The sequence below is a fragment of the Camelina sativa genome, chromosome 20 (genome assembly GCF_000633955.1).
Source record: "Camelina sativa cultivar DH55 chromosome 20, Cs, whole genome shotgun sequence".
In the NCBI taxonomy this organism is placed as follows: Eukaryota; Viridiplantae; Streptophyta; class Magnoliopsida; order Brassicales; family Brassicaceae; genus Camelina; species Camelina sativa.
This window is the reverse complement of record NC_025704.1, coordinates 5,151,946-5,172,630: the sequence shown is the minus strand read 5'-3', so window position 1 is coordinate 5,172,630 and position 20,685 is coordinate 5,151,946. Positions and strand designations below refer to the sequence as shown.

Here is a 20,685-nt window from a genome sequence, read left to right as displayed (position 1 = left end):
AGTAATTAAATAATCTGATAATGAGAGATTTATATATATATATATATATCTTGAAAATAATTATAAATTTTTTTAATATCTTGAACATAATTATAAATGATTTTATATCTTGAAGATTATTATGAATGAATTTTTTATATCTTGAAAATAATTATAAATGATTTTTATTTAACTATTTACTTTAGCTTGAAAAATAAAAAGTAATTAATTATAAGAATGAATATATTAGAGATATATAAAAAATATTTGGATATTGAATAGAAAATGTCTTTTAATCATGAAAACCCATAAATAATTTACTATAATGTTTTTTTTTAATTTAGAATTTTCTTTTTAAGTGTTGGTCAACGCCGGAGTCAACGCCGGTCTTTGCTGGAGTCAATTGACCGGTGTACTGGATTATATGTCTATGATGTTGACCGCATAACGTCATATAGTTCATGCATGTGGTCATGTAATACATATACTTTGTGTAGTTGAATATACAATAATATACTTGGCATGTGTGACCATGTATTCACCAATACTTCGTGTAGCTAGCCATCTTTTTTCCAAAAACTATCGTTCATTTCCAGTTTTAACAGAAGTTCATTGATTGAGCTTGCTTACGGGAAATCTTCCTCTCTTTGATTCGCACTGATTTCTCTTTATGTCTTAAAAGAACCTCTCATTTGCTACAGAACGCCCAATCCCATCAGTCAAATATCTTTTAGTCCTATACATCCCTATTAACTCTTTGATGCTGGAGATGGAGGGTTTAAAGACACTGCTGATCTTAGAAGGATTCACGAGTTTACATTACGATATGAAGGTTCTAGATAGTTACAAAAGTGAACTTGTTATAATCTCTAGACAACAATTACTTCAGCAGCATTCTTACATCTCTACCATTATAATATTAAGCCGATTTCACTAACTACAAGTGGTTTAGACTCATAGCTCCATGTCTGATACTTCAACCTCAGTCCCGTTCACCAAACTATCCGAGAAGACAAAAGGTTGACACTTGGACTTCTCTTGAATGTTGCTGTGTCTATGTTTGAAGAGCTTCACTTTCGTTTCTCCCTCATTATGCCTCTCTTCTTTACGCTTTCTTGTGTTGCTGCTGAGAATTGAGATAGATGACACAATGTTTCCATCAGCCATGTCTGCATCTTGATCAAACTCTTCTTGTTGTTTCTGCAATGTGGCTCCGAGACTGAGATCTGGTCTTGACATGTGAATCACAGTTTTGGCGTACTTTTTGGAATGGTCACAGTCAAACACCCTTAGTCCTTGCTCTTCAAGGGTTACAAGCCATTCTGGAGATTAGGTTTAGTACAATGGGTTAGTCAAGCGACACATAACAGATTCAGAGAACAGATGGAAATGTTCTGTGGAACAAATCACTCAGGAAAACAAACACATTATTGATTAGTAATAAAGGAAAAGTTTTACCGATGAAGGATGCGGGAGTCAAGTTTCTCAATGCGTCTGCATCTCTAATCACTTCACCTTGACTGATTACCCAATTGATCAAGTGGTGAGGAATATGTGAATTGGAGAAGGTGCTCATGTAGCTGATGGTTTTTTCTTGATCTTTATTTCTCCTGCATAATCGTTTGGAGTATCAAGCAAAACAAAAAGTAAGTGAAGCAATTAATTCTATAGACCTTAGAGGCATACCTTAGAGCCTTGTCAAAAAGAAACAACCAGTTAATAGCAATGTTCTTCAAGTGTAAACTTCTTTGTGAAGTTCCACTTCCAGGGTTGAGGAATAGCTTATCTGCTGATTTAATCAAAGCATCTGTTATGATATCCGTTAAAAGAGCTTCATCTTCCAGACCCTGAAAGATTAAAAGCTTTCTCATGAAAAAAAATAATCCAATTCCCATGTAACATACAATGTGATTCTAGAAGCACCTATGGACTTTCTTGCACATCCAGGCTGTATACACATTAAGAAAGCACAGACCACTAATTTCAAACTTTCAAGTCACCCAAGCGAGAGAAGACTAAAGAACCAACCAGAAGTGAGGTTAAATGCAGATATGGCTCCAGCAACAGCATCTTGAGAATGACATCTGTAACAAGAACAAGAACCCATGACTAAAAATTAAAACCAATTGAGATATCTGGAGACACTAAATAGTCTGCTTGCCCTGTAAATCTAATGTTATTAGAATTGAAAACTACCAGAAATCTCCATAGAATGTGAAATAGCTAACGAAAAAGGAGTTACACTCACCAAAAAAGTAGCAACTCTGGAATCCAGAAATCAGCTGAAGCACAGACTCCCGCAGATCTGTTTCTAGTTCGGATCTGCTTGATTCCGAATCAAATCTCAAGCATGAACTGAGCAATAGAACTTGTGAAGCTACGATTCCAGCTAAGTAACCAACGCGACAGGACTCAGAATCAATCTCTTTACGCAATCTTTCACTAACAAATGGCATGAAGACCTCCAAACAATCATCAACTCTACAATTCTCTTCAACTTCATCCACAACCCAAACTCTACTCAAATCAGCAAAACTAAACCCAGAGACCATCAAAACATCACTATCTTCTTCACCTCCTGGTTCATCAACACAGTGCATGCTAATATAACTCACAATCCCATCTAACAAACTCAAAGCGTCTCTCCTCCTAGTAACAACCAAACGACTCAGCTGATAAACAACAGGAGATAACAGAGCTACCTTCTTCACGCCGGAAAACGAATCGGAGAAAGAAACAAGCAGCTGGAAGAAGCTCGAAGTTAACCTAACGGAATCGTCCCCGAAAGCTAATTTGGAAGAGTAGAATCTGACGGCGGAATAGAACCAGACGAGTTCGAGAGGTGGCTGTCCAGGAAGATCGTGAAGGATACGAGTGAAGATGGAGTCGAAATCGGAGAAATTGGTTCGTCCGCTTCGGTACTGCAACAAGAGCTGCTTAATCGAGTCATCGAGAAGCGGTTTCAGAAATTCGAGGTGACTCTGAAGCTTGGGTTTACAAATCGGAGGTTCCATTTTCGGAATTTGAAGGGATTTTGAAAAGTTTTGGGGAAATTGAGAGAGAGAGAGAGATGAAACCCTATGTGTGTGTATCTGACATGAAAAATTCAAAGAAAAGGGGGGCCGAATAAAGAGAGGGAATCCTAAATATTAATTGTTTACATTACATTTTCAAATTTAATTTTGGCATTAGCATTTTAAATTTAAATTTCAATTTACATTTACAATATGATATTGCGGTAAATTTTAAAAATAATTTATGTAAAACTTAAAATTACAGTAAATTTGCTTTATTACTGACAAATAACATAAATTACAGTATAATGTAGAAAAGTAAAAACAAAAAAAAGGTGAAAAAAAAAGTCTCCGAACTATTTATTATATAAAGTTCTCGTCACCTGTATTTAGTAAATGGTTATTAGATAGATAGAGTCGCCATATTGCAAAAAAAAAAAAACTCAAAGAGACAAATCTCTCGATGGCGATGATTACACGCAACACCGCCACGCGCCTCCCTCTCCTCCTCCAATCTCAACGCGCAGCCGCCGCCGCTTCGGTTTCTCACCTCCACACATCTCTTCCATCTCTCTCCCCTTCCGCATCACCGACTTCCTACACCAGACCTGGTCCTCCTTCCACCACCGCTCCTCCTCCTGGTCTTTCCAAGGCGGCGGAATTTGTGATCTCCAAGGTTGATGATCTCATGAACTTTGCTCGTACGGGATCGCTCTGGCCTATGACCTTTGGTCTCGCTTGCTGCGCTGTCGAAATGATGCATACCGGTGCTGCTCGTTACGATCTCGATCGATTTGGTATCATCTTCAGGCCTAGTCCTCGTCAGTCTGATTGTATGATTGTTGCTGGGACTCTTACCAATAAGATGGCTCCGGCTCTTCGCAAGNAGTCAAGCGACACATAACAGATTCAGAGAACAGATGGAAATGTTCTGTGGAACAAATCACTCAGGAAAACAAACACATTATTGATTAGTAATAAAGGAAAAGTTTTACCGATGAAGGATGCGGGAGTCAAGTTTCTCAATGCGTCTGCATCTCTAATCACTTCACCTTGACTGATTACCCAATTGATCAAGTGGTGAGGAATATGTGAATTGGAGAAGGTGCTCATGTAGCTGATGGTTTTTTCTTGATCTTTATTTCTCCTGCATAATCGTTTGGAGTATCAAGCAAAACAAAAAGTAAGTGAAGCAATTAATTCTATAGACCTTAGAGGCATACCTTAGAGCCTTGTCAAAAAGAAACAACCAGTTAATAGCAATGTTCTTCAAGTGTAAACTTCTTTGTGAAGTTCCACTTCCAGGGTTGAGGAATAGCTTATCTGCTGATTTAATCAAAGCATCTGTTATGATATCCGTTAAAAGAGCTTCATCTTCCAGACCCTGAAAGATTAAAAGCTTTCTCATGAAAAAAAATAATCCAATTCCCATGTAACATACAATGTGATTCTAGAAGCACCTATGGACTTTCTTGCACATCCAGGCTGTATACACATTAAGAAAGCACAGACCACTAATTTCAAACTTTCAAGTCACCCAAGCGAGAGAAGACTAAAGAACCAACCAGAAGTGAGGTTAAATGCAGATATGGCTCCAGCAACAGCATCTTGAGAATGACATCTGTAACAAGAACAAGAACCCATGACTAAAAATTAAAACCAATTGAGATATCTGGAGACACTAAATAGTCTGCTTGCCCTGTAAATCTAATGTTATTAGAATTGAAAACTACCAGAAATCTCCATAGAATGTGAAATAGCTAACGAAAAAGGAGTTACACTCACCAAAAAAGTAGCAACTCTGGAATCCAGAAATCAGCTGAAGCACAGACTCCCGCAGATCTGTTTCTAGTTCGGATCTGCTTGATTCCGAATCAAATCTCAAGCATGAACTGAGCAATAGAACTTGTGAAGCTACGATTCCAGCTAAGTAACCAACGCGACAGGACTCAGAATCAATCTCTTTACGCAATCTTTCACTAACAAATGGCATGAAGACCTCCAAACAATCATCAACTCTACAATTCTCTTCAACTTCATCCACAACCCAAACTCTACTCAAATCAGCAAAACTAAACCCAGAGACCATCAAAACATCACTATCTTCTTCACCTCCTGGTTCATCAACACAGTGCATGCTAATATAACTCACAATCCCATCTAACAAACTCAAAGCGTCTCTCCTCCTAGTAACAACCAAACGACTCAGCTGATAAACAACAGGAGATAACAGAGCTACCTTCTTCACGCCGGAAAACGAATCGGAGAAAGAAACAAGCAGCTGGAAGAAGCTCGAAGTTAACCTAACGGAATCGTCCCCGAAAGCTAATTTGGAAGAGTAGAATCTGACGGCGGAATAGAACCAGACGAGTTCGAGAGGTGGCTGTCCAGGAAGATCGTGAAGGATACGAGTGAAGATGGAGTCGAAATCGGAGAAATTGGTTCGTCCGCTTCGGTACTGTAACAAGAGCTGCTTAATCGAGTCATCGAGAAGCGGTTTCAGAAATTCGAGGTGACTCTGAAGCTTGGGTTTACAAATCGGAGGTTCCATTTTCGGAATTTGAAGGGATTTTGAAAAGTTTTGGGGAAATTGAGAGAGAGAGAGAGATGAAACCCTATGTGTGTGTATCTGACATGAAAAATTCAAAGAAAAGGGGGGCCGAATAAAGAGAGGGAATCCTAAATATTAATTGTTTACATTACATTTTCAAATTTAATTTTGGCATTAGCATTTTAAATTTAAATTTCAATTTACATTTACAATATGATATTGCGGTAAATTTTAAAAATAATTTATGTAAAACTTAAAATTACAGTAAATTTGCTTTATTACTGACAAATAACATAAATTACAGTATAATGTAGAAAAGTAAAAACAAAAAAAAGGTGAAAAAAAAAGTCTCCGAACTATTTATTATATAAAGTTCTCGTCACCTGTATTTAGTAAATGGTTATTAGATAGATAGAGTCGCCATATTGCAAAAAAAAAAAAACTCAAAGAGACAAATCTCTCGATGGCGATGATTACACGCAACACCGCCACGCGCCTCCCTCTCCTCCTCCAATCTCAACGCGCAGCCGCCGCCGCTTCGGTTTCTCACCTCCACACATCTCTTCCATCTCTCTCCCCTTCCGCATCACCGACTTCCTACACCAGACCTGGTCCTCCTTCCACCACCGCTCCTCCTCCTGGTCTTTCCAAGGCGGCGGAATTTGTGATCTCCAAGGTTGATGATCTCATGAACTTTGCTCGTACGGGATCGCTCTGGCCTATGACCTTTGGTCTCGCTTGCTGCGCTGTCGAAATGATGCATACCGGTGCTGCTCGTTACGATCTCGATCGATTTGGTATCATCTTCAGGCCTAGTCCTCGTCAGTCTGATTGTATGATTGTTGCTGGGACTCTTACCAATAAGATGGCTCCGGCTCTTCGCAAGTACGCCTCTCTCTCTCTCCCTTTTTCATGGAATTAAACGGCTGATTTATATCTTTGGATCTCGGATTTGTGTTGTTGTTCTGCTTGATATGTTCTTAAATTAGGTTTTCTGATAATATAATTGGGGATTTCGATTTGGGATTTTTTCTTCCCCTGCGATTTTAGGGTTCAATGTTTTCTGATTTTATTGCGAGGTCTGTGACAAATTGAGAATTGATGATCTGGGAAGTCATACAGTTTCATATTCTTTGTCTAGCGCAGATTTATTCATTAATATGTGAAGTTTTAGGTTCGAATTCATGAAGTTTTCTAGCAATTAGGGATGCAGATTAGGTTTGTGGAAGAGTGGTATAATCAATCTCTGTGCTTGTCTTTTGTGAGTAGATAGAGATTTGAGATTATCTAGCTTAGTAGATGAACATGGGTAAGTGTCCCTTTCAGCAATCATCATGTTTGGCTTTATCAAAGGTGGTCCTGATTAGAGATTGGAGATATCATTGTTACGATTTTTTCTTGTATCTAAATTGGTGATCCTTCTCCTGGCTGATTGGTTTACTTCGTTGTCTTTGAGCCCTGATGTCTATGTCGTTGTATGGAAGTGGCTATTGAACGGACTTAAAAGACTCCTATTTTTCGTGATTGAAGGATGAACCCTTCTTTCAACTGCTGCAGAACTTTTCAAAAGAATTGTATGTCTATGTTTTCTGGTAGGTAGCTGAGCTAGTACTATGTCTTCTCTAGGCCCAGACATAATAGATAGAAAATATCCCAAGCCAATCTATTAGCTGCAAGTAATCACGGTTCTCAAAACAAAAACCATTAAGATGAGCAAAATTTAGATGCATATGAGAGATGATTGATAGCTTTATAAATTGGTCTAGCTTAGTTCTTGTGCTGATATAAGTATCGTTGAGAAACTAGTATTTAGAGTTATATGTTCAGACATCAGTCTTGAACTGGTAGAATTAAGAGATGTTGTGTATGCTGATCAACTCAATGTTCTGTTGTTGTTTATTTTGTGTGAAATTCCAACTTCTAATATCTTGGATACAACAATCACAGGGTTTACGACCAGATGCCTGATCCAAGGTGGGTGATATCAATGGGAAGTTGTGCCAATGGAGGTGGATACTATCACTACTCCTACTCTGTGGTTCGAGGGTGTGACAGAATTGTGCCGGTCGACATTTATGTCCCTGGGTGCCCACCAACCGCTGAGGCTTTGCTCTATGGACTCCTCCAGCTTCAGAAGAAAATCAACAGACGCAAGGATTTCTTGCATTGGTGGACCAAGTGAGGTTTAAATTCTTCCTCCGACCGTGAAAGGGACTTTTTTCAGACATTTTTACCAAAGTTTGGGGCTATAATAAAATCGTGGACGTTTCTGCATTACATGTTTCTTTGTGGTGGAGATGCCATGTAAAGGAGTGTGTTTCTAAGTTTGTTGTGGAAACTTAATGAAGTTAAGATGTTTGTGTTTGTCTGAGTTCTTTTATTATATTGATTATCAACCAGTTTTCAGCTAGATGCTGACTATTGCTAAAATATTTACACATGTATTTATGTATACGAGTATGTGTGTGTGTGTATTCTCTCTCTTTCTCCTTCTGGTGTGATTATAGAAACCGCAATGATCAAATGGACCTTTAGTATGACAAATCAAACACCTTTTTTGATGGAGACTGTAAGAAAGAAAACCTTGTTAACAAAGAAAAAACCTTTATAAACCAGTTCATCGTAAAAGATAAAACGTGTAGAAAAATTTCTGGTTCACTCCAAATGTTACCAAATAAAAAAAAATTGAAGGTTACTAGTTCAAAACTAGAATTTACTTTGATCAAGCCAGAACCATTGCATTAGCTGAACCCAACTCTCGATCGCTGCTATTCCTTTTTTTTGGTTCCCTTTCTCTCGTTACAATTTCGAAAACCAAACCACCGGTACGAATTAAATAAATTTCCATTTTAATGCATGACGCTCCCAACGTTAATAAAAGGAAAACCAAGTCACCGACTTAGATAACCCTAGCTAGAAACTCTATATATATGTTTCACTTTACTTCTCTTTCACTACAATTTCCTATTTTACTCTTTTGCTGCAGCCTGCAATTTTTTTTTTTTCAGTTTCTCTCGCTGTGAATTTCTCTAAGCTTTGTAACACACACAATTCGAGTTTGACGCAACTCTAAAACAAAATCTTGCTGCAAAGATGCAATCAACTGAAGAGTTCGTGAGATTCTTAGGTAAAGGTGAATTTGGTTCTGTTGATCTCTTCAAATACACTAAAAGCGACGGTTCCTCGTATCATGTCACAGTCAAAACATCTCAGGCCATAAATTACGACTCTCTCAACAGAGAGTTTCAGATTCTTACCGAACTCAAAGGATATCCGAACATCGTTATATGCTATGGAGACTATTTGGAAGAAGGCAACGTTAACGGACACAAAGTCTACAAATTTCTTCTCGAATACGCAAACGAAGGGAGTTTAAGATCTTTCATGGATAATTATACCGACAGAAGGTTACCAGATCCAATGATCAGAGACTTCACTCGTATGATTCTCGAAGGATTGGTCTCGATTCATAGTCATGGTTATGTTCATTGTGATCTCAAATCCGATAACCTCCTTATCTTCTCGTGCAAAGATTCTTCGTACGAGTTGAAGATTGCTGATTTTGGAAACACCAGAGAAGTCGGAGAAGTTCCAAGTCACTGGGAAACTGATTACCCGTTTGTCGGAACGCCTATTTACATGCCACCGGAGTCTCTCCGCAACGGGGCCGCCAAGAAAACCCTAGATTTGTGGTCGTTAGGGTGCTTAGTGTTGGAGATGTACACAGGTAAAAAGCCATGGGCAGGGGTTGGAATGCTCGATCTCATGAACTTTCTATATGATGGTAAAGCTCCACAGATCCCTGAGTATGTGCCTTGTGATGCAAGAGAGTTTATTGAAACATGTTTCGCAAGGAAACCTAAGAAGAGAGGAAACGCATCTGCGTTGATGTGGCATCGGTTTTTGTGTCCTGAAGAGAAGATTGTTGTAGCCGTCGGTAAAGAGAAAATTTCTTTGCCGGTGAAGTTGAAGTTGAGAATCAGACGAGTTTCAAAGATAACAATGGATGTAATAAAGAAGCCCCTGAAATTGAAGATTTTGCCATCTAATAAGCTTCCACAGTTTAAGAAGCTTTTGAGTAAGCTCTTGAAGTTAAAGACGATTCATCCGAAACCCTTGGATTCTAATTTAGTATCTGTTCATTAGTGTGTGCTGAATTTATCTGTATTTCTTTTAGTATGTCGATCACTAGCTAGTTCTTAATCTCTGTATGTTGCGTCATTAACTATTTGATATTGTTACGTATTTACATCTTTAACTCGGTTCCAGTTAGTTTAGTGCTGTATAAATGCGATCCTCGGTGCTTCTAAACATTAAATTGAGATGAAATCAATTAAAGACTATTGTAAAATCAGTTACCTGCAAATATGACAATCGGAAAGAGTTTCAAAGAAAGAAGAAACAGAGTTTTCTGTTAGCAATACCATGAAAAAAAGAATCATACCTAGGAAGAGACGAGACAGACTTGACAACAAAAGCAAGTAATAAAAGGACTGGTCTTAGCTGAGATCATACATTAAACTGAACAAAAACCAGAAAGAATATGAATTCAAGAAGACTGTGTCATACAAGCAAATCGATCTGCAATTCCTTCAGTCTCAAATCTTCTGTTAATGTCCTTCTTGCAATAGTAACTGATCATAAAGAATATGAATTCGCCGGAACTAATGGCACCTCTGCAAGAGAATAAGTTTTCTCCAAGTAAAATCATCCCAAGAAGACACCACGACAAAGATGTTTGACCATTCTTGTTTGTTTACACCCTCCAAAACCCACAATTCAAATTCACCATCATATGATTGATTCACTAAAGCAACCTTGCTCTTGTAGTTGACCAATTCAGAATTACTACGACTAATTTCTACACAGTAAGGTAATTCAACAAGAGTAAAACTCTTCCAACGGCACATCAAAGCCTATTCATAGAGAGATCTTTCTGCCTTGACTGTTGGACCAAGCTCCATCATATATAGCCCCCTGTAGTTACAGGACAATGTGGAAGCTTACATTTGATCATTCTCCATGTTGCTGTTTTCTTCTTCTGAGCTCCTCCTAAAGTGAAAACTCGACGCTCTTTGCTCACACCACACCCGGTCTAAATTTGTAAGCAAGTCGGACTATAGCCATGCACAACACTTTGTACTCATAGTTAATCGACAGAGATATCTCATCAGACTAGGAACATCAAAATTGGATAGAAAGAAAGAAAAATGTATTTTTTTTTTTCTCATCAAACATGAATACAACAGTAACAACAAATCTTGATAACTGAGATCATTCATCCATTACAACCAGACCGAGTTTTTAATCTACTTGGGCACAAAAGCTTCAAAAAAAAAAAAAAACATGGTTCAAAGGAGAGCTAGAAGCAACAATTACAGTCAAAAGGACAGAGACGAGTACCACCAGATTTGGCCTTGTTGAAACCAATTTCATCTTCCCTGAACACTTTGAGTCCGTCTGAAGTTATCTTCCTGGGCCCGCCAATTTCATCTTCCCTGAACACTTTGAATCCTTCTGTAGTTATCTTCCTGGGTCCGCTTCTCTTCTTACTCTTCTTTGTCTTCCTTTCCGGGTTGTTATCATCAAGCTTCGTCCTCTCCCTTGTCTGCCTCCTCCTGGTTTCGCTTCCCGGGTTGTTATCAAGCTTTGTTGTCTGCCTCACGGTTTCACTTCCTGGGTTGTTATCGAGCTCTGTTGTCTGACTCCTGACTTCGCTTTCCGGGTTGTTATCAAGCTCCGTCCTTTCCCTTTTCTGCCTCCTCCTGGGTTCGCTTCCAGGGTTGTTCTTACGCTCTAACCTGTCCCTCTTCCTCTTCTTCTTTGCAATCTCTGCTTTGGTCTCGTTCGTCTGAGGTATTTGAACCATTTGCCTCAGCTTGATTCTCGCAGCAAAGATTTCTTCAATCTCTTTCCCAAATTTACCAGGTTTTTTTAGAACTCGTTTGGCTTGTTGTATCACCACAGGTTTTGCTTCTCCTTGTGATGGCTTCTTCATGGTACTGCTACTAGTCTTCCTCTTCTTCTTTGGCATATTTCGATGCAATCTATCACAAAAAATCACAATTACTAGATAGGTTTTAAACTCACCTTCAATAACACAAAATTTCGCAAAAATGTAAGACGATTAACAATTCTGTTCCAAAAAAAAAACTAGTCTTTTATTAAAACCCTAGATTACTTGAGCTACATAACTCACAAAACTAGAAATATGAACACACACAATTTGATACCCAAAACTAACCTAAGAAACTATATGAATAACAAATTTATATAGATTGTTTCTACTCGATCCAACGATTGCAAATATATGAATAACAAATTTCGATTCCCAAATCGAATAATCAGGATCTAGGTCAAGTTTCTAGCAATAGACCGGAGAAACAATTAGGGTTTATGCAATTAGAGTTAAAAACTTACAGTAAGAAGCGAAACCACACGAAGAAGAAGCTTGGCTCTTGGAGAGAGAAACTAATCGAGAGAAATAGGGGCGGCGTGGCAAGCGTAGACAGTCGGGTCGGGTCGGGTTCATTAACCAAGATAATTTAATTAATTGATCTAAACCAAATTAGGGTTTAACAGTTTACAGTATACACCAATTTATTAAACTGTTTTAACATTATAAAACGTCTTAAAAAGTTTTTTTTTTTTAACTAAACTGATATGCTGCTAACAAAACTCATAAAAGAAGCCAACAAACAACTTATGAAGAGGATCCACCATTACACAAATACAATATCCAAATTGTCTCCTTCTTACGGGAGTGTAACTAAACCCTCAAAGACATTTTTATTTGTTCAGACCATTCCTTCTTAGGGGAGTGTAACTAAAAAACCTCAAATTGTCTCCTTCTTAGGGGGGATTAATACTGCTTTTGTTGTGAAGGTGTGTGCTAATGCTTTTTGAGAGCATTCGTCTTCTCCCTCAGGTAATAAAGCTTGGCTCTTCTTACTTTCTTCTTCTCCAACACCTTTATCTCCCTCAGATTTGGGGAATACCTGTCGTCACCAAACACCCACCCCTCACTCACATCAGTATTTTCAGTAGGGACAAGGTAAAAAGTTAGAGAACACACAAAAACATGGTGGGCTGAGTTTACAAGAGTGCCGGCTCTTAATGGTCATTCAAAGTACTTACAAGGGGAACATAGATTCAACACCCACTCCAGCCACTAGTCTTCTTATCCTAAATGTTGAGTTAAGACCAGCATTACGCTTTGCTATGACGATGCCTTTTACAACTGATACACGCCTCTTGTTCTCAGGCACTTCCTGTTCAAAACAAAGTTAAATGGCAAGCCTATGAGAAAATTCACTTAGCAGATAAAAGATGGTTTGATCCCATTGCCCCCCAAGAAATAGGAAAAATACAATCTAGGCCAACTTCAATAGTATTTACTTACCACTTTTAGCTGCACAAGGTAACCAGGCTCAATCCTTGGTATCTCCCTCTGAGTTCTCACTTCCTCAACTGCCTCCTTGTCGATAATCTGCAGAAGATTGAGCGACATAGGTAAACATGGACAATGATTTATCTAAAAGACAACTGTCGAGTTCTGAGTTTGTACCTGCATTATATGCTTGGCGGTTTTATCAAGGCGCTTAAACTTGATTCTCTGAGGAACATCAGAAGCTAACTCCTCAGGGGATACTTGAGAAGTAGTCTTTACAGAATCTCCAACGGTGGAAAAGCACCTCGATGAATACATCAAGTTTTGTTTCTGCCAAAGCAAATACAAATTCAGAGAGTGTTGAACACTTAGAAGCCTAATCATCTAGATATATCACTGTGACCCCAAAAAAAAAGCATCCAACAGCACGAAACTGGTTCCTCTACATCTACATAACTCTTACTAAGACAGGACAGAGGCGCAAGTTAAACAGCTAAGAGATAAGGGCTAAAGAAGAAAAGCAAGCAACGAAGCTTGAGATACTTGAGAAGTAGTCTGAACAGAATCTCCAACGGTGGAAAACCACCTCGATGAATACATCAAGTTTTGTTTCTGCCAAACATTTTCCAAAGAATACAAATTCAGAGAGTGTCAAAACACTTAGAAGCCTAATCATCTTATATATATCACTATGAACCCAATAAAAAAAGCATCCTCTACATCACAATAGCACGAAACTGGTTCCTCTACATCTACATAACTCTAACTACCACACGAGAGAGGCACAAGTAAAACAGCTAAGAGCTAAAGAAGAAAAGCAAGCAAGGAAGCTTTAGGAAAATGAAGATCTCTTCTTTAACCATTATCTATCTAGTGATTGCAATACCGATCACAATCCCCCCAAATGAACAACTCTGAGCACAACTCTGAGCTAAATTTGATTTCAAAAAACGAAATCAGTGGAAACTGTAGCTAGGAGCCTACTCATCACTATTCAGCATAACCAACCCAAGAACAAAGCTTTAGCATTTTTACACAAGTTGCAATTTTTACAAAACCAATTTGACATTAAATCTCAATTAGCAAACCAAACATCCTCTACATTTCTATCACGATAGAATACGAAAGTGGCTATAGGAGACTTACTCATCACTACTCAGCAAGATCAAAGCTTTAGTATTTTTAATCAAGTTGCAATTTTTTCAAACCAATTTTAACATAAGATCTCAAATTAACAATCAAACATCCTCTATCTACATTTCTACAAACTCCAACACGACACAGAATACGAGAGTGGCTTACAGGTACGACCGAAGAGGAAAAAGCAGCATTCTTCAACGAGCTAATACGATATGTTGCCGCTGAATCAAAAGCTCTGGTAGAACTGAAAGAATCAAACCCAAGCCTCCTCGATTCATTCTCAGACCAGCTTCCACAAGAAGAAGATGAAGAAGAAGAAGCAGTGAAACGAAGCGTGTTGGATATGGAGACACGGTGCCTCTGAAGCAACAACCTTGTAGTGCTACGAATCGATTGCATTTCTCCTAAAGAGTAATCGATCTATACGTTTGACGATATCCAAATCTGTTAATTTGGATTGGCCGAGTTTTGAGAATACAATGTGAAGTGTGAACCACCAAAACCCTCGCCGGTTCTTCCAGGGTTCTATTTTTGTTTTTTTGCATATGAACCCCTAATTTTTTATGTTTGCATCAAATAAACCCTTCAATTTTTCATTAGTAATTTCATATAAACCCCAGACATTTTTGTTTACAACAAATAAACCCTTTCTCTTTGATTTTGTTTTCCAGCATACATAATTGTTGTTATATGTGTGATCTTGTAGCAAAATGTTTACTTAACTTAATCTATGTGTCAAGGATCAAATTATGAACTAATTTGATGATGAGTACTATAAGCAAAGAGAATCTTGTTCACAAATCAAAACCCTTTTGGAGTAATCACCATGAAAGACACAAATTTTGTAACCAAAGATAACCAAATAAGAACTACTTAGTTCTAGAGAAAAACAAAAAACTTAACTATAATCAAAACCAAAACCATTGAACTAAGATACCATCCGAGATCCGAAAACAAAAACCAGCTAGCAAGTCATCACTCAAACGAGTAGTCTTCCTTGAGAGAAATATAGGACTCCACATGATACAAGAAGAGGCTCACAGCACCCAAGTTGACTCCAAGTCCTTCAATCTCAACTCTTCCGGCACTATCTTCCTCACGATCGTAAATGATAACACAGGGCGGTCCATCCAAACTGAATGGTTGGAACATGAATTCGCCGGTACTAATGACACCTCTGCAAGAGAATTTTTCTCCTTTTCCAACTAAATCGTTCCAAGAAGGAACCACGACAGAGATCTTTGACCATTCTTGTTTGACGACATCTTCCAAAACCCACATATCAAATGTACCAAGATGTGAGTGACTCACTAAAGCTACCTTCCTCTTGTAGTTCACCAAAGCAGAATCACTTCTATCAATCTCGACACCATCAGGTAATTTAACAAGAGTGAACTCTTCCGATCCCACGTGAAAGCCAACGATTAGAGATACTTCTTCAGCACTGTTGGACCAAGCACCGTAATAAACAACACCGTCACTGCATATCCCGTTGGTTGCAGGACAATGCGGAAGGTTACATTTGATCTTTCTCCAGTTTGGCTTCTTCTGAGCTACTCTACCCAAAGTGAAAACTTGGTGATCTCCGCTCACAACCGTTCTACGTTGTTTCAACACAGTCATGCACAAGACTTTGTATTCATCTTTAACTTGATCGTATCCGAAGTATCTTGATATCCCTCTTCTCGTAGCTCTGAGTTTTGGTAAAACCAAGAACTGGCCCGTGACAGGATTCGAAACCAAAACCTTATCCAAATCTTGAACGCAGATTAAGCCGCGTACCGGTGGAGTGATGTCGTGAGTTCGTTGATAGACACGACGATCAAGACTCAGAGGAAAGCTTGATTTACAAGTGTAAGCAGCATCATCCTGAGACTGAGAGGCTGAGTGGAAGAAACGGATGCTGTCGTGGTGGAACGTGAAGAGAAAACACGGACGAGTAAGAGATTGTTTCATGTAAAGATCGAGGAAACGCTTGCTGCGGATCTCAGAGGACCAGTGCTTCGAGAGGACGATGAACTTGGCTAGGGATTTGCTCGGAAGTTTCAAAAGAATCTCTGTGATCAGATCTATAGGGAGATCAACATATAAGCCAACAGCATGATCGCCTCGTGGACGTATCCGTGGAACGTTCTCCTCCTTAACTCTTTTCATGGCGATTCCTCTGCTTTTTTTTTTTTTTTTTTTTTTTTNTTTTGTTTCCGGCTAGAAACAAAGTTGTAAAACCCGTTACATATATACCAACGAATTTTATTTTATTTTTATTTTTTGCGAATTGATCAAGAAATATAGTGGAAAATTTTTAGCACAATTCACACTCTTGTTTATAAGAATAAAGAAAACATAGAATCGGTTTACAATAAATAACCTTGAAATGATATATATATATATATATATGTTTTTTTAATTGATTTTGTTAAGTTGTTTTTGCAATTTTGTATAGAAATAACCAAGTTTATTCTTTCAGATTTGATGGAAAAGATTTATTTTAATATATTTGAACCAATGCATATTGTTGAATATAACGCCTACGAAAACTTATTTCACTTTCTTGTTTAAGAGACATTAAATATTTACTATGGTCTTCTATTGGCAAATCAAAAAAGTTTCTTCCTTCTAAGATTTTGGAGAATTACATATTTCGACACTAATCAAAAAGTTGAATGGTCATTTGCATATGAACCCCTGCTTTATGCTTACATCAAATAAGCCCTTATTTTTAGTCATTGGTAATTTGCATATGAGATCTGCTGAACAACTAACTAATATAAAGAGAGAAGAGCAAATATAAAAAATGTTACTTAATCTATCTTCAGATTATGTGTCAAGGATCAAATTATGAGTAGTGTATAAGCAAAGAGAATCTTGTTCACAATAGAAACCCTTCTTTGGAGTAATCATCACATGAAAACACAACCTGGTTGATAACCAAATAAGAAACACTTTTAGTTCTAGAGAAGAAAAAAAACCCTAAAAAAAAACTTGAACTTCAATCAAAACCAGAACCATCGAACAAGATACCATCCGAAAAAACCAGCAAAGTCATCAAAGAAATAGACTTTGCTTTAGAGAAGTATAGGACACTCCACATGATCCAAGAAGAGGCTTACAGAACACAAGTTATCTCCAAGTCCTTCAATCACAACTTTTCTGCCAAAATCTTTCTCGCGATCGTAACTGATAATACTGAAGGGGCTATCCGAATAGACTGGTGAGAAAATGAATTCGCCGGAACTAAGAATGGCACCTCTACAATCTAATATTCTTTTTCCAACTAAATCTTTCCAAGAAGGAACCACGATAGAGATCTTTGACCATTCTGGTTTCACGCCAATATCTTCCAAAACCCACATATCAAATCTACCATAGTATATGTTCTGAACCCATGAGTTATTCAATAAAGCTATCTTCCCCTGGTAGTTGACCAATTCAGACTGATCAGTATCACCACCATCAATCTCGACACCGTTGGGTAGTTTAACAAGAGTAAAATCTTCCGATCTCACATCAAAGCACACAATTAGGGATCCTCGTGTAGCTCTGTCACGGGTTGACCAAGCTCCGTAGTAAATAACACCATTCTTCGTCATACATATCCCGTTGGTTGCAGGACAATGCGGAACCTTACATTCGATTATCCTCCATGTAGCTTCTTCTTTCTCCTTCTTCTGAGCTCCTCCACCTAAAGTGAAAACTTGATGCTCTTCGCTCACAACCGGTCCAGAAAGTTTCAATACCGTCATGCACAAGACTTTGTATTCATCTTTAACCGGATCGTATCCCAAAAATCTTGTTATTCGTCTTCTCCTAGTGTTGAGTTTTGGTAAAACCAAGAACTGGCCCGTGCCAAGATTCGAAACCACCACCTTATCCAAATCTTGAAAGCAGATCAAGCCGCGTACCGGTGGAGAAACGTTGTAACTTAGTGGATATAGCCGCGTATTAAGACTCAGAGGAAAGCTTGATGTTGTACCAGTGTAAGAAGAAGACGGTGATGCTGCCTCCAAAGACTGCAGAGGAATTGAGTGGAAGAAACGGACGCTGTCACGGTGGAACGAGAGGAGAAAACATGGACGAGTTAAAGATTGTTGTTTCAGGTAGAGGTCGATGAAATGTTTGCTGCGGATGATAGAAGACAAGAGCTTAGAGACGACGACGAGCTTTGGTATGGATTTAGTCGGCAACTTCAGAAGAATCTCTATGATCAGATCTTCAGATAGAGAAGAAAATGATGAGCCATCATCTCGTTTTTGTGGATCGTTCTCCTTCGTAACCCTTTCCATGGAGATTCCTCTGTTTTTTCTTTCTTCCCTTCCCGTCCTTGAAACAGATTTCTAAAACCGTTATCTACCAACGAATTTTACTTTTATGTTGCGCAAACAATTTTATAATAATTAATTTTTATCTAAAAAATGGTCAATTTTATATGACGCAATATGGGTAATTGGGTGAGGTAATATATATACCCAGTGGGCCTTATAATGAAGGTGGTATGAAAGACAATTTTTTCTTACGTTTATTTGTTTCTGGTGGCCTAGCTAAGTGTGACATCACATTGTTCTTCTCAAAACCAAAAGGTGAACATAAGAAGTTAAAGAGCAATGTGAATAATTTGGATTGGTCGAGTTTTAAGAATACGATGTGAATGTGAACCACCAAAACCCTCGTTGGCTCTTCCAGTTCCAGGGTTCTATTTTTTTACTTTTTTTTCTCCTTTTCTTTATTGGTAATTTGTATATGAACCCCTGATGTTATATACGTTCATCAAATAAACTCTTCTTTTAAAAAAAAAAAAAAATGTAAAATTTTTTTGATTTTTTTTTTTACATCAAGTATAACTTATGGTTAAGAGTTTTTGAGCCCTAGACGTTTTTGTTTATAACAGATAAATCCTTTCTCTTTTAAAAAGGAAATTTCACAACAAAAACACATACATAATCATAAATTGATAAATAACTTTTTAACCCTCTCATTATTTTCTTACAATCACTCTAATTCACATCAAAGAGTCTACAATTAAATATCTGATTGATAATTAAAAAAAAGTTGAAGATGTTGATTATGCTACCACGTTGTTAATTACACTGTTAGATGTTTACCTATTTTGTTACAAAACACGGAATTACATTCCATTACTTTTATCGTAACTCCGTACATTCTTTATGTTTATCTAAAGGTGATTCTTTTATTTTGGTTTTAAATTTTTTTGCTATCAGAATTCAGCCGAGATCGAGTCTTGTATTAAAAGGACTTCTTATCATTGTTTTCACCTAAAAAAATTTGAAACATGAGCTGATGAACCCTAATTCTCAATTTGATCTGAGTGCCATACAAGTTGTATTCAATTGGTTATTTCTTACCAAGTTCAAGTTTCTATTTTGTGAATCTTTATTTTGGTTTTTTACTATATATCCTAATTTAGATCTCTACCATCTTGTCCTGCCCATCAATTTCCAGATTTGCTCTTCTTGTGTGTGTGAAGACTTCAGAGAGAGAGAGCTTGATGGTACAAGAGACTAATCTCTCTCGTATGATCTGATTTAATTAAAGAGTAATAATTGTGAAGTTTTTAGGTGTTTTTGTATTAAAATTAATTTTAGATGATATAAAAAAGTTTAGTTGATGTGATAAAAGAATAATATTATGCAAATACATAGAAATTTAAAGAGAAAAAATCAATATATAACTTAGGTATCCATTGGTAACTCAAAATCTGTCTAGTTTTTTTTTTTTTTCAGATTTATTCATTAAAACTCAAAAGCCATCGAATTTTTGCAAACATGTTTATTTCGAGTTTGGATTGGATCAGGGTTTTTACCCATAATAACATCTCTAAGATTGACAGTCAAAATAATTAATCTAAAATATTAAAAGTATGAAACATTGATATAGAAAAACATAATATTTACCAATATTTTAGTTTTAAAATATTAACATTTATCATCAAAAAATTATTAATTTTAATTTTAATTTTAGAAAAAAACTTAGGTTATTTTTAAGCATATCTTTATATAAAGGAATGTAAATTGTAACACTATTTTTATTTGAATCAATATATTTATTATGTATTGTCGGTAAAAACGTGTTTTTTTAAACACCTGAAACCGTGAAATCACAATCTAAATCGGATTCAGTTAAAGAGATCTTTTTGGTGATTCCGCAACGGGGTGCTGCTGCTCCGTCACCGAGACACGTGCCAATTCCAATTTGTTTTCGTTTAAGGACAACCAAAAACATGGAAACTAATGCAGTAATACATTTCCTTCAGTCATAAGAAACAAAAGAAAAAAGGAAACATTTATCACCCAAAAACGTTCACAACGGAAAAATTAGAAACCAAAAAAAGAAAGGAAAAATACGACATGTTTCCTTTTTTTGCCAAAAACCAAATCCAAGTAGGTTAAAGAACTCAACGACGATTATAAATAACCCATTAACCCTCTCATTATTTCTTACAATCAATCGTTTAAAGTTTTGTCTCGTTTTAAAAGCAGAAGACGAAGAATCCATAAGAAGAAGAGTTTACTCTGCTGTTAACGACCCTCAAAAACTTACTCGAAGATGTCGATCTTGATAATACACCATTACCTCGTTCGTGACTTTTTTGCTGT

General features: G+C 37.3%; 9 protein-coding genes across 11 annotated transcripts; 3 read left to right on the top strand and 6 right to left on the bottom strand.

The window, feature by feature from the left end:
- Positions 776 to 3,095, bottom strand: LOC104769414. The gene is made up of 5 exons (XM_010493624.2): positions 2,228 to 3,095; positions 2,008 to 2,063; positions 1,666 to 1,826; positions 1,438 to 1,589; positions 776 to 1,301 (listed from the first exon to the last, which is right to left on the bottom strand). Exons 1-5 carry the CDS (start codon positions 2,991 to 2,993, stop codon positions 934 to 936), a joined length of 1,503 nt encoding a protein of 500 aa, XP_010491926.1. The 5' UTR covers positions 2,994 to 3,095; the 3' UTR covers positions 776 to 933.
- Positions 3,390 to 3,897, top strand: LOC104772220 (NADH dehydrogenase [ubiquinone] iron-sulfur protein 7, mitochondrial-like). Its single transcript, XM_010496857.2, has one exon. It carries the CDS (start codon positions 3,457 to 3,459, stop codon positions 3,895 to 3,897), a length of 441 nt encoding a protein of 146 aa, XP_010495159.1. The 5' UTR covers positions 3,390 to 3,456.
- LOC104772219 lies at positions 3,903 to 5,641 on the bottom strand. The gene is made up of 4 exons (XM_010496856.1): positions 4,779 to 5,641; positions 4,559 to 4,614; positions 4,217 to 4,377; positions 3,903 to 4,140 (listed from the first exon to the last, which is right to left on the bottom strand). The coding sequence occupies exons 1-4, from the start codon at positions 5,542 to 5,544 to the stop codon at positions 3,903 to 3,905; spliced, it is 1,221 nt and encodes a 406-aa protein (XP_010495158.1). The 5' UTR covers positions 5,545 to 5,641.
- Positions 5,946 to 7,954, top strand: LOC104769413 (NADH dehydrogenase [ubiquinone] iron-sulfur protein 7, mitochondrial). The gene is made up of 2 exons (XM_010493623.2): positions 5,946 to 6,429; positions 7,492 to 7,954. The coding sequence occupies exons 1-2, from the start codon at positions 6,008 to 6,010 to the stop codon at positions 7,724 to 7,726; spliced, it is 657 nt and encodes a 218-aa protein (XP_010491925.1). The 5' UTR covers positions 5,946 to 6,007; the 3' UTR covers positions 7,727 to 7,954.
- LOC104772218 (probable serine/threonine-protein kinase DDB_G0270146) lies at positions 8,638 to 9,690 on the top strand. Its single transcript, XM_010496855.1, has one exon. It carries the CDS (start codon positions 8,638 to 8,640, stop codon positions 9,688 to 9,690), a length of 1,053 nt encoding a protein of 350 aa, XP_010495157.1.
- Positions 10,748 to 12,091, bottom strand: LOC104769412 (stress response protein nst1-like). 2 transcript variants are annotated; one of them, XM_010493620.2, is made up of 2 exons: positions 11,965 to 12,091; positions 10,748 to 11,613 (listed from the first exon to the last, which is right to left on the bottom strand). In XM_010493620.2, exons 1-2 carry the CDS (start codon positions 12,074 to 12,076, stop codon positions 10,907 to 10,909), a joined length of 819 nt encoding a protein of 272 aa, XP_010491922.1. In that variant the 5' UTR covers positions 12,077 to 12,091; the 3' UTR covers positions 10,748 to 10,906. The 2 variants fall into 2 exon arrangements, with proteins under 2 accessions (XP_010491922.1, XP_010491923.1); XM_010493621.2 differs by having other exon boundaries at positions 10,748 to 11,591; positions 11,965 to 12,048.
- Positions 12,224 to 14,564, bottom strand: LOC104769411 (50S ribosomal protein L19, chloroplastic). 2 transcript variants are annotated; one of them, XM_019242515.1, is made up of 6 exons: positions 14,237 to 14,555; positions 13,478 to 13,546; positions 13,112 to 13,264; positions 12,947 to 13,033; positions 12,682 to 12,815; positions 12,224 to 12,542 (listed from the first exon to the last, which is right to left on the bottom strand). In XM_019242515.1, the coding sequence occupies exons 1-6, from the start codon at positions 14,471 to 14,473 to the stop codon at positions 12,437 to 12,439; spliced, it is 786 nt and encodes a 261-aa protein (XP_019098060.1). In that variant the 5' UTR covers positions 14,474 to 14,555; the 3' UTR covers positions 12,224 to 12,436. The 2 variants fall into 2 exon arrangements, with proteins under 2 accessions (XP_019098060.1, XP_010491921.1); XM_010493619.2 differs by lacking the exon at positions 13,478 to 13,546 and having other exon boundaries at positions 14,237 to 14,564.
- LOC104772217 (F-box/kelch-repeat protein At3g04660-like) lies at positions 15,050 to 16,228 on the bottom strand. Its single transcript, XM_010496854.1, has one exon. The coding sequence runs from the start codon at positions 16,226 to 16,228 to the stop codon at positions 15,050 to 15,052; it is 1,179 nt and encodes a 392-aa protein (XP_010495156.1).
- On the bottom strand, positions 17,140 to 18,357 carry LOC104772216 (F-box/kelch-repeat protein At3g04660-like). Its single transcript, XM_010496851.1, has one exon. It carries the CDS (start codon positions 18,355 to 18,357, stop codon positions 17,140 to 17,142), a length of 1,218 nt encoding a protein of 405 aa, XP_010495153.1.

Coding starts and splice junctions, on each gene's coding strand:
- LOC104769414 (XM_010493624.2), bottom strand. CDS start 2,993: ATGGAACCTCCGATTTGTAAACCCAAGCTTCAGAGTCACCTCGAATTT. Junction 1,590..1,665: donor CTTTTTGACAAGGCTCTAAG/GTATGCCTCTAA, acceptor ACGATTATGCAG/GAGAAATAAAGATCAAGAAA. Junction 1,302..1,437: donor GACTCCCGCATCCTTCATCG/GTAAAACTTTTC, acceptor CCTAATCTCCAG/AATGGCTTGTAACCCTTGAA.
- LOC104772219 (XM_010496856.1), bottom strand. CDS start 5,544: ATGGAACCTCCGATTTGTAAACCCAAGCTTCAGAGTCACCTCGAATTT. Junction 4,615..4,778: donor CCAGAGTTGCTACTTTTTTG/GTGAGTGTAACT, acceptor TTCTTGTTACAG/ATGTCATTCTCAAGATGCTG. Junction 4,378..4,558: donor TGCATTTAACCTCACTTCTG/GTTGGTTCTTTA, acceptor TTAATCTTTCAG/GGTCTGGAAGATGAAGCTCT.
- LOC104769413 (XM_010493623.2), top strand. CDS start 6,008: ATGGCGATGATTACACGCAACACCGCCACGCGCCTCCCTCTCCTCCTC. Junction 6,430..7,491: donor ATGGCTCCGGCTCTTCGCAA/GTACGCCTCTCT, acceptor CAACAATCACAG/GGTTTACGACCAGATGCCTG.
- LOC104772218 (XM_010496855.1), top strand. CDS start 8,638: ATGCAATCAACTGAAGAGTTCGTGAGATTCTTAGGTAAAGGTGAATTT.
- LOC104769412 (XM_010493620.2), bottom strand. CDS start 12,076: ATGAACCCGACCCGACCCGACTGTCTACGCTTGCCACGCCGCCCCTAT. Junction 11,614..11,964: donor GTGTGGTTTCGCTTCTTACT/GTAAGTTTTTAA, acceptor AAACCTATCTAG/TAATTGTGATTTTTTGTGAT.
- LOC104769411 (XM_019242515.1), bottom strand. CDS start 14,473: ATGCAATCGATTCGTAGCACTACAAGGTTGTTGCTTCAGAGGCACCGT. Junction 13,547..14,236: donor TTTCCTCTTCGGTCGTACCT/GTAAGCCACTCT, acceptor AATGTTTGGCAG/AAACAAAACTTGATGTATTC. Junction 13,265..13,477: donor CTGTTCAGACTACTTCTCAA/GTATCTCAAGCT, acceptor TTGCTTTGGCAG/AAACAAAACTTGATGTATTC.
- LOC104772217 (XM_010496854.1), bottom strand. CDS start 16,228: ATGAAAAGAGTTAAGGAGGAGAACGTTCCACGGATACGTCCACGAGGC.
- LOC104772216 (XM_010496851.1), bottom strand. CDS start 18,357: ATGGAAAGGGTTACGAAGGAGAACGATCCACAAAAACGAGATGATGGC.